Source organism: Armigeres subalbatus, chromosome 2 (genome assembly GCF_024139115.2).
Source record: "Armigeres subalbatus isolate Guangzhou_Male chromosome 2, GZ_Asu_2, whole genome shotgun sequence".
NCBI classification, from domain to species: Eukaryota; Metazoa; Arthropoda; class Insecta; order Diptera; family Culicidae; genus Armigeres; species Armigeres subalbatus.
Genome location: NC_085140.1, coordinates 454,790,270 through 454,802,316, shown reverse-complemented (window position 1 = coordinate 454,802,316; position 12,047 = coordinate 454,790,270). Strand labels below are relative to the sequence as shown.

Here is a 12,047-nt window from a genome sequence, read left to right as displayed (position 1 = left end):
AAATTGCACAAAAACTTTTCTGTAAAGTGACCGAAAAGTTTCTTTCTTTCAATAACCTATTCAGGAGTAAGTTCAAATTTTCATCCTCTTGTAAAAACCCTCGCTTACGCTCAGCTAATTATTCCAGAACTTAGCCCTTCTGATACCCTAGCAGAACAAGTCAGACTGAGTTCGTTTCAGCAACTTATATTTAACCAAACAACTTTTGTAATATTGGAACATTTATGCTTTCAATTTCTGCTAAGTATTCCATCAGGACTACTATAAAAGTGAATTAGGGTCATTGGCCGTGTGTCATTTGGGTCGTTTGGCCGAACATTCAAATTTTTGTCCTCAGTTTGTTCCAAGCGAGAAATTCAAACTCTTCAATTACCCGCCAACAACTCAGTTCTGCAAAAATCACTTAAATAAAGTAGAAAAAAATACTCAGTACTGCAACACACTTGTCGTAGACGAGTTGCTACAACCTTTGTACGACTAAAACAAGTCATATATGAGTTGCCACAACCAAATCAGTCGAAATTGTGCTACTCAGGTGCGATACTCGGAACTAGTCACAGGGTCGGCGCACTACTGGTCAACCGGATACGAAATGGCGCTTATTCACTCAACCGGAAAACTTAATCAGGTTACCGGATCTAATCCGGTGGTTTCACTTCTGCACCTGCTCAAAGAACTTCACGATGGCGACAATGTCGGTTGGGTTTCAGGGTCGTCCTCCTTGACGCTAATGGCTCTTGGCCAGAGGAACAAACGTCCTTTACGTTTAGGTCCTTTTGTGACCAAAGTCACTGACCGTAGCGTGAAATGGCGACTCGCCAACCAGAAGCATTAATCCAAAAACTGGATAAAAGGTCCTGGCAAAAACCCTGTTTACTGCCTATGGAACACGGGTTCGCGACGTTAAGCATAAGTACGTTAGGCATAATGGATGTTTGGCATAATTCTGTCTTCTTTATGTCATAGGCTGTTCTTTGGGTCATTTTCACAAAATTGCTCGGCACTCCATTAGCACCTCTGGTCTAAACGCTCGCCTGATTATAAGTGTACGATGGGCATCCACTGAGCATCCTACGAACCGATAAGCCTCCCGCCAATAATCAGATCCCCATTTTGCTAATCCAGTAATAATTTGCCGAAAATCAGCTAACAAACGCCATTTTTGCAGGGATATCAGTTATTATTTTGCTGGGCAGAATTTTTGCCGAGCTGCAGAATTAAAAACTGAGTGTGTTGATTAACGTGACGCGTGAACAATTGGATTTCATTATACCAAAGATTACAAAATAAGAAGTGAGAGAAAAGAGATGTGAAAAGAGAGAACATAGGATGAGTTTAAGAAGCAAGAAACGAGAAGTTAGATGTAAGAAGTCAGAAGGAAGAAGGATAAGGGTAGAAAAATAAAAAGCAGAAGGAAGCAGGAGAAGATAGAAGGCAGAAGATAAAAGAAAAGAGGAGGAAGAAGAAGGAAGAAAAACGAAGGAAGTAGAAAGGAGGAAGAGGGGAAAAGAAAGAAAGAAGAAGGAAAAATGAAAATAGAGTAATAATTTCTTCTTCCATCTTCTTTCTTCTCCCTACTTGCTTCCTTTTCCATTTCTTTTTTTCTTTTTTTCCTTTTTTAGTGTTATTTTCATCTTTCTTTTTTCTGTTTTCTTTCTAATTCTTATTCGTTTTTCTTCATTGTTTTATTTTTGTATATTTCCTTTTTCTTTTTATTTCCCTTTTTTCTTCAGCCTCCCTTCTTCCATCTTCTATTTTCCTTCTTCTTTTTATTCGTTCTCCCTACTTCTTTACTTCTCCTTCTTGTTTCTTCTACCTCCTTCTCTCTTTAATCTTATTCCTTTATCTTACATTTTAGCTTCTATGGACTTCCTTCTAACTTCTCTTTCCCCATTTCTTATTCCCCTTTGTTCTACCTAAAAATACTTGCAGAATACGAACGGGTCAGTCACATGGTCTCACGCCAAAAAATAAATGATAACAAGTTTCTTTATAAATCACACCTTTTCAAGAGATCCAAGATGCTAAAGTTTTTGCTTTAATCATTTCCCTTATGAAAAAGTTATTAAATAAATTAAGTTAGAATTTATTTGGAAACTTATTATTTTTAAGAAATTTTGAATATTTTTTAAATAATTTACGTGCTATGGCAGAAGCTGCAAGATATTCATGAAAAATTTATCAGAATACGTTTCCAATCAATATTGTGTGCTTTGTGGAGTTATGAAGATCGGATTCGATTCCCACTCCAGTAAGGGTCTGTTCACAAATTACGTAACGCAAAAATCCAAGTTTTTGACCCCCTCCCTCCCCCTCGTAACAAAAAGTAACATTTTTGGTACCCCCTCCCTCCCCCATGTAACGCGTAACTGTGAAAAAAAATTTCCCTTCTCTAAAGCATTTTGGTTTTGGTATTTTTTGAACACTGTTAGAATTGGGACGGCACATGATTAAAAATCAAAGATATCAAGAATGCAGCTAGCAGAAACGAAAATAGAATTTGCGATCATAACCATTTACATAGTTTTGCGGAACTGTGGTGTCGAGTAGTACAATATTCGCTTGGTATTTTTACGCATATCAGTCTCGCTATGTTAGCATGCTTGATTTCGATAATGACTAATATACGATAAACGATAAACAGCAATTACTTGAATCAGTGATTTAAAAAAAAGACATTCAAATGAATTTTTATTCGCGTTATGCGTAACATTTGATAGTACCCACCCCCTCCCCCACCTTTTAGTGTAACAAAGTATAACGCAAGTTGGACCTCCCCCCTCCCCCTAGAAGCGTTACGTAATTTGTGAACAGACCCTAAAGGAGAAAGCTCTTCAGTGTTCGGTCTCTTGGGTATTTAGGCTGGCTATTGCCAGATGTTAGGTACGAGTCTTACTTCTTATCATAGATGATGGTTCTGTCCTAGAAAAGATTTATTTTGAGACTCTGCAAGTTCAAATATTGCCTCTAGCAGTAAACAATATACTCTAGCAGTAAACTATAGACTATAGACCGTTCCGATAATTATAAATACACTAAGAAATAGTCGGAAGTTGGAATTGCGCTTGATATTTCATGAAAATGTCGATTCCTCTTATAGATTACATCCTACTCTTTCACATGATATATTATTTACGATTTTTTTTGCTGAAAATTAGGAAAATATGAAGGTTTCATTTTCGACAAAATTTTTTTTTGCACGGGATGAGTTATTTTTGGAACGTGTTTTTTGGTAATCTACCTAGAAAAAAACGTATAACTGTTAAATCAATATAATTTTCAATACAGATACATAAAATTGTCTGTCTTGTCGCATTAACGACGAGATCTGGTTGAAAAATGATTTCAATGACCTGAAAATTCCGAAAAACCACAAAAAATATTTCGAAAATGGAATAATCCTCATGAGTACGGATATGGCTTTAGATTTAGAATCAGACGATTTTCTGCTACGGTATATTTTTGGAATTGATCTGAATACTAATGACTCCAAAAAGTAAAAAAAACTGGTTGTATTAGTGAAAACGAGATCTCGAAATAATGTTAAATGTTTTTTGAGGCTAGTCGATGTTAATTTGATGATTCTAATCTGATTCTCGTCCGATTGCAATTATTCAATTTTGAAAATCCATAATGCATGTTAAATGAGTGCCAAAAACAGTAGAAATATTTATGAAAATTTTTGAGTAACAGCTGAAAAACATGTTGTGCAAAATCCAAAACAATGGAAAGTAAAAATTCATAGAACATGATTAATATTCTCGAATACTCGATGCTATATGAAAGTAAATAAAATTTTGGGCCATATGTAACCATAAAATAGTAGATTACTTGAAAAAAATTGAATTATTCAATAAACAAAGTGTATTTATTATTGGGGCCCTCCTTAGCCGTGCGGTAAGACGCGCGGCTACAAAGCAAGACCATGCTGAGGGTGGCTGGGTTCGATTCCCGGTGCCGGTCTAAGCAATTTTCGGATTGGAAATAGTCTCGACTTCCCTGCGCATAACCATACTTTATCTTCGTGCTAGCCTCATGATATACGAATGCAAAAATGGTAACCTGGCTTAGAAACCTCGCAGTTAATAACTGTGGAAGTGCTTAATGAACACTAAGCTGCGAGGCGGCTCTGTCCCAGTGTGGGGATGTAATGCCAATAAGAAGAAGAAGAAGAAGAAGTATTTATTATTATCGGAACGATCTATATTTTTTTGCATTGGGAAACACCAAACATTATTAGGAAAGGTTAGATTTGTGAGCATGGATTACAAAAATAATCCTCCAATGCTACTTCCAGTATAATGATTTTTTTTTTCATTCAATGAGCCTGATAATAGCATAGATCTTTGAGTCTTTGTTAGATTTGTGAAATTCTTTAATTACGAATAGCCGGCATCATAGAAGATTACAAAAAGGCAGATAACAACAATTTTGACTTGTCATAAGACAAATTAGTATTATTTAAACCTGCGTATATATCGTTTGACATTCGGAAACAGCTTCTGTGTAGATTACAATACTCAACCCAATGGATTTCTTGGTGCATGTTAGGGAAAAATGCGATTTCAGTTAATATTGTCCCTAATTCCACCTTAAGGGCAACACATGCCCTATTCGTCAGTTTAATGCGATGTATTTTGGTCTTATTCTTCAATATTTTCAAATACTTTCTAAAGTATAAGAAAGCCTAATACATTTCTTTATTCACCGTCAAAGACCAATCTAAATTTCTAAGCAGTGGACTTTGAAAGTAGTTCTAGAAGCAACAAAAGTATTCTGTAGATGACAGATCTCTTTCGAGCAAAACTTTGTACATTTTAAAAATCACTGTCCTATTGGAAACCTAGGCTAGTAGAAGCCATTTTCTTCTGTCCTGCTGCATTACAGCAGTGTTGGTCTGCTGTGTCTAGAGCTGTGTACCATTGGAAATGTAAGTCAAGGACCTTGACAGCAATTTTTTAAATTTTACTGTAAACATTTTTTTAGTCTAAGTGAAAACTCATGCCGTCACCATAAAATATGAAGTGTCGTAGAAACAGCGTTGATGAAAAAACAAAAATTACTTTTTAAGGACAAGCCTCCCGGTATCCAAAACTAAATGCACTCGCGTTTAAAGGGCAAACCATTTAAAACGGAAGCCACGCACTACAAATCTAGACCAACATTTGAAAAGGGCGTAACAGCCAAAATGTATTCCTTCTTATTCTTCGTCCACATATATAGCTAATCAGAAAGAATAAATTTTGGCTGTTACGCCCTTTTCAAATGTTGATCTAGAAATATTGTTTTATTATTCCTGTATTGCTGCATGCGTATGGAATAATAAAATAAAGGTCGAGCGTGGCTTTCGTTCATATCTACATCTTCATAGCCCAGTAGCTCATTCGATTTCCAGATTTTTTTTTGTTTTTACAAAAGCGAAAGTGCATAAATATTTCATATGGAAAACTAGCAGAATTTATGTTCAACACAGATTTTACAAGTTCTGCGTTTAAAATAATATTCGAATACATAAAATATACATAAAATAACACAAAGAACAAAAAGGTAATTTATTAGATTAAAAATGCACTTAGCACATCTGAAATGCACAGTAGATAGAAAAGTAGATAGATGTATTCAATGTGTGGCACTTTTGAAGTATTATTTTGCTATTATTCTACCTCTTTTGAATCAATTATTGTTAATTAACCGAACAAACTCATCTATCTTTGCAGAGGCACTGCCGTTTAAAGCATAATGGCAACGTGCTCATCGAGATGGTCAACAGCACAAAACAGTCGCAAAACGTAACTGATACACGCAATTTGAAGAAAGTGAGAAAGCCATTTCAATCATTCGACTCAGTTTCACAGGATATCCCCGTTCAGCCGGTCACGCTGCACCCGATAGAGCTCGTTCCCGAGGTGAGCCTCATCGTCCAGGATGTGCCGCTCCTGCAGCCTCCACCGCTGGCCATCATCCCTTTCGCAAACGCACACATCAATAGCACCGTCCTGCCCAGTGTCACGATAGCTCCCATACGGATGCAAACCCCACCAATGACCATGACGTACATCAACCTGACCGACGACTCATCCCTGGAACCGCCCTCGACATTTCCAACCCCAATGCAAACCGACAGTGCCCCGACCAGTGATGCCAACACGGAAGAACCATCCGAAGAACCGGCAACGCACCGATTGAAACGATATCAATGCGATGCGTGCCCCTACGAAACCGACAGCAAGACCCAGTTTGCCTACCATAAGTCTTTCCACAAACCACGTGGCGATCCATACAAGTGTAATATTTGTTCATATAACGTCACCAAGAAGCACCTTTTAATACAGCATCAGAAGACACACGCAGAACGGGGCGTTCCCGTGACTAGCTCCGGCAGCCACCCAGTGCCAAAACCCAGAACGAAAGTAACAGTCCCAACTGTAGGCGTCGGTGAACTCTCGATAGTGATGGGTAATGAGACGAAATCAACTGGGTTGACTCCGGCGGATATTCTTGATCTGACGAAAAAAATGAGAGATGAAGTGAGCATAACACCTGCCGGTGGACCGATAACGGAAACGATTCACATAGATGAGAAGATCGTCTACTACTGTGCTTACTGCCCGGCTCGGTACTTGGATGAAAGTGAGATAGTTATTCATCAGAACCGACACATTCAAGAGGAGAAGTACAAATGCGATCTTTGTTCGTTCTCAACGTGCGACGAGTCCGGTGTCACAACTCACAGAAATGTCCACTCGTCGAATTATCGTCGAGGAACGAAAGAGCTTCGGAAGTTGAACATCGAAAGCCATAAACACCCTCGAATTAGATTAATTCAGGTTGGGAACACCGAGAAGCTGTGGGTAGTTCAGACAGACTACGAAAGGTTTCACAAAGTGCAAGCTGCGTCGCCAGTGCCGGAACCCAAGCCCAATCCGCGTAGATCAACCAGGTCGAAGAACAATAGTCCGTCCATTACCACCGCCGTTACCGAGATCACCAAAGAGCCAAAGTTGTACAGCTGTGAGCACTGTGACTACACCGACAGTTCGGAGTGTTCCTTCAAAGATCACGTAAAGTTCCACTTCTCGGCTATCTTGTTTCCGAAGGTGAACAAGTACGCCGCCCTGGGCAAGTCGGGAGAACCGTTCAAACTGATCGCAACCGCCAAGGACGATCCGAATGAGTCGTTCGAGCTGAACTACGATTCGGAAGGCACCATGGAGACCAACATCAGCGAGTGCAACAGTACCGATAGGATTATTATTGAAATCTAGGGTAATAGATGTGTTATAGATGTAGTTCTATGGCGAGGGCATCATATCTGGAGGACTGGGAATTTATTAGCTGCAAACAGATACATACTTGTACATATGTAATATGATGACGTGTCGAATAGGTTCTTATACCAATGCATATAATCAGTTTTAAGCATAGAAACATGTTTTCAGAGTTATTTTAATGGAGTGTCTTTACTTGTCATAAGAAGAGTTAAGGCAAGTGAATATTACAGACCAGCCTCCCGGACACAACTAGATTCACTCGCGTTTTCAAGGGCACACCACTCAACAGGAAAGCAACGCACAAATCTCATTATTATTATTTAGGTTACTCCTGACGGAATCCAAGTTTGAAAGTGCTCGCGTTTTCGGGGGCACACCACTCGATACGGAAGCAACGCACAACTGTCATTTTCATTATTTCACGCATGCTGCGACGCAGCAAAGCTAAATCAACAAAAATGACAGTTGTGCGCCGCCTCTGAATCGAGTGGTGTGCCCCCGAAAACGCGAGCACTTTGGAACTTGGATTCCGTCAGGAGTGACCTTAACGTAACGCAACAAAGCTGGAATAGAATAAAAGGATGATAGTTATGCGTTGCTTCTGTATTGAGTGGTGTGCCCTTGAAGACGTGAGTAGATTTAAATTTAGATTACAGGAGGCATGTCCTTACGGGTCCTTTTTTCAATGCCTACTTTTGTCGTAAATATGAATATGCAATCATTGGCAAACCGGTAAAGCAAGTGCCAACCTGGGACGTTCCGATGTATCAAAATATCGATAATCGATTAAATATCAACATCAGAAGTTTTTTTTTTTTTGTAGAAATTCGGAAAAAGATTTCATGGAGATTTAAAAATGTTATCGTGTTAGCCTCATGATATACAAAAATACAATACAATACAAAAATGGTAACTTGGCTTAGAAATTTCGCAATTAACAACTGTGGAAACGCCTTATAAAACTGAGATGCATCAACATCCCATTCTCCATTACGCACATGGTCAGCCCATGCAGCGTGCTGTAATTTTCTTATGCAATCCGGATAAGAAACAAACACCACCTAGCTGGATGGCGGTTCGACATTCTGCGAGAAGTCTTGCCTTCTTAGTTCTTCCAAACTTGCAAGAGCTCGTGACTCATATTTTGCTTCCATTAGTTCCATTAGTGCCATGCGTCATTATTCTGTACACTGAAGATGGCCAGTGAGCATGTAGACTTCGATATCATGATCATATTCATAGGCAATACACGTATCTGAAGAGAAAATACTTTCTTCATTCTTTTCACGTTGTCTCCAAATATAATTCATCGTGCAGTTTGCGTTCCTTTCTTCCTATCATAGTTCCCAGTCATCTTTATACGATGCTCTCTAGTGAATGGATGATAATACGATTATAATCTCCTACAAAGCACACGCTAGTATGAATGTAAAACGACTAGTGCACTTTTGTAAGCCACACCTGATACCTAGCGCGTAAGATAATTTCTTGTATAAAATAACAAGAAGTGAAGGTTCTTCGTAGTTTGCCATTCAACCAAAATTGGAACAATGAGAAAATCTCAACCAAGTACAAATTGAGTTATTTTATTTTTAGTAACGAAATTTTTAGCCAATGAAAAATTACAACAAAAAATGCAAGCTTCTGTTAGTTAAAATCTAGGAACACGATATTTGTCTGTTTCCGATAGCGCATATTTATTTTAGAGTGACGGTCATTTTTCGAAATGTGCAACTACTGTTTTTCGTAAATTATAAAAATCTAAATTAGGCAAGCAAACATTTTTGAGAACGCATTTTCCCTAAAACTAATGTTTGTGCAATCAAATTGAAGGAAATTTAAATTTGATTAAATTTATAGTGAGTTCATACCCCACCATCCGTCTCATGATCGTCATCCTAATTTTTATAAAATAGCATGGTTTCAACGACTGTGCTCAAACCAATCACTTATTTAAATGTCAATCACACACACACAACCACACATATGGGCTTTAAGGGATAATTTCGTTACGATTAGAACAGCTTTGGATCAGATTCTAGTTTTCATCTTCTTACATTTAACACTACACACATTTTACAACCCAATCCAACAAATGAAACGCTTTCACAATCGCATTTGATGCGTAGTTTGCATGCAAAAACTAGTATTATACCTAAATATGATTTATTGTCGTACTCATCATCATTAGAAATACATAGAAGAAATATATAAAAAAAAAATAAAACCATAAAAAGAAAATCACGATGAATTCCATTTTATCAGTAACTATTAGGACCACAATCGGAGCCAAAGTGTAATCAATCAAAATTATTTAATTACATTTTAAGATCTAATATTAAAGATAAAAAGGGAGAATATGGTTTAAACATGTAAGCACCGGTACGTACTGTTGTAAAGTGAGTACTTTCGTTTGATTGTAGTAAGGATATTAGTGAAACAGTAATCGAAACAGGGAGCAAATAGGTATGCTTCATATGATTAGACCGAGTAGTTCTCATTTGTAACTGCTTACATATTTGTAAATATTCGACCTTAGCTGGTAGAGTTTGTTGTTGAATTTGATTTATAAGATCCTGGCGTTGAATAAAATAAATGGTTATTTATGTGACCTTATCGAATTCTCTCTTTCCGAATCATTTCTAGACGCTGAGGAGGGTTTGGCAGATTTTTCCTAGGTATTTAGAAGCTTTTCCCGTTGAAATTCAGAAGAATTTTCCAAATCAAACAATCTCGAGAAAATCAAAAGGATTGAACATCGAAATGAAATGAATTTCCCGTGAATAAAAATATCCCTGAAAGTCCATGAAAATTACTTTGAAGATTCATACGAAATTATCCGTGGATATCAAAACAAAAATCCTGTGAAAAATAAGAAACTTTAACCCTAGAAAACCAGAAAAATTTCCCTTAAAAAATCACAATTTTAGTTTAGAATTTTGCCCCTCGCCCCTTTGCCGATCCCCATCTTCTTTCTGGCGCTTTTTCCTCCGAACAATCGAGTTTTGTCTGTTCCGCATCCGTTTGTATCGTGTCTCGTTCACCCTCGTGCGGTGTTGCAGCAATCTTGTCCATGGCTGCATTCTTCTCCTCAACTAACTGCTCACATTCGGCGGCATACCAGTCGTGCCTCTGATCCGGGAGCACCGTGCCTAGTGCAGGGCGGTTACGGTGCTTCCAATGGTAGATCGAATTCTCTCCAGCCATCTTCAAGAGACGCTATGCCTAGCTGTTCTTTCGTTGGGAGTGCCACTTTCAGCTGCTGCGCGTGGTCCAGGGCTAGTCTACCGTCTTGTAGTCGCCCAATGCGTAGCCGCGGCGGACGACTCTGACGCGTATTGTAAATACACCGTCGAGAGTTTTGAGCGCAGACATACCACGACATACTGCAACGAGTGCGTACGTTCGTGATGTCGGAGAAGAATTTACCGTCGATAATAACGTGGTCGATTTGGTTTTCCGTTTCTTGATTAGGTGATTTCCATGTGGCCTTGTGGATATTCTTCCGATGACCGGACTATACATTTCTCCTCTTTCTATCTGAGCGTTCATGTCGCCGATGACGATTTTGACGTCTCGCAGTGGTCATCCATCGTATGTCTGCTGTAGCTGTGCATTTTGCGTCTTTCTCGTCGTCAGGTCTCCCTTCGTGTGGGCAGTGCTAGTTTATTATGCTATAGTTGAAGAAACGACCTTCTACCCTCAACTGGCACACCCTTGCGTTGATTGCTCCCTTGCTTCCACCCAATCATGCGTTGACGCATCTTGCCCAAAACTATGAAGCCGGTTGGTGGTGCCAGGGTGCCACAGCTTTGGTAGAAGGTAGCCGCTCGATGCCCGCTTTTCCACACTGCTTGGCCTGTCCAGCAGGTTACCTCCAGTGCTACGACGTCGAAGTTGCGGGGATGTAATTCATCGTAGATTATCCTGTCGCAACCTGCGGAGCCTAGCGACTCGCAGTTCCATGTTCCAAGCTTCCAATCGTGATCATTTATTCGTCGCATAGGCCCATTGTATCGAGTCGTATTATCTTCTATGTCGTTCGTAATGGTTGTTTTTACAGGCGGTTTATTGGGCCTGCGCAAACCTCCTGTCTCGTCGGAGGGTCGTCGTGTCAGGTCTGTTTAGCGTCCCACCTAAACACCAGGACTTGGGCTTGTACGCTTTGAGCGGCACACGGTCGCTTTGGCGGAGCCTCCTTGCGGATACATGCAGCTTTTTATAGAAGTTTAACAGAGCCCACTGTCAAACCCCAGCACATCCTAGGCAGGCATTACAACTCGCAGATGGCCTGGGGAGGGATCGTCAAGCCCTTGGACATAGTCATGCTGCCTCTATGCATAATTCTAACGGACACGATTAAATTTTTTTTTTTTTGAAAACATTGATACGAGAATTTTGGACAAACATCCCAAAATAAAGAAGATAGATAGAGTGGTTTCAACCCCCAGGCATCACAGCTAGTGCCTAACTAGCCACGTTAAATTAACGTCAATCTAATGCTCAAATTGGAATTTTGTTCATTTAATTAAGTCAAAAGAAATACAAAACAATACCCGGCATATAGGCAATTAACTTTGAATGTACTGAACTCGAGTGGCAATCTCTCTTCGCTTGTGTGGTCGGGACGGGATCTGACGACCAACTGGCACAACCTCACACAACCCTACTTCATTGATCGCCGTTTTTGATGAAGCAAGTGTGTAGGAGCTGGACAATACTAAATACTCATCCTACTTGGTTGGCATGTGTACAAAAATACATATGAGAGAGTTA

The 12,047-nt window shown here is 39.3% G+C and overlaps 1 protein-coding gene across 4 annotated transcripts in view; it reads left to right on the top strand.

Moving 5' to 3' along the window:
* LOC134213809 (uncharacterized) overlaps positions 1–9,882 on the top strand; it is an 81,853-nt gene extending 71,971 nt beyond the window's left edge. For all 4 annotated transcript variants that reach the window (XM_062693164.1, XM_062693163.1, XM_062693161.1 and 1 more), the window contains exon 6: positions 5,718–9,882. In XM_062693164.1, the coding sequence (XP_062549148.1) occupies positions 5,718–7,265 (1,548 nt within the window). In that variant the 3' untranslated portion in view covers positions 7,266–9,882. The remainder of the gene's footprint in view (positions 1–5,717) is intronic.
* The last annotated feature ends 2,165 nt before the right edge of the window (positions 9,883–12,047 follow it).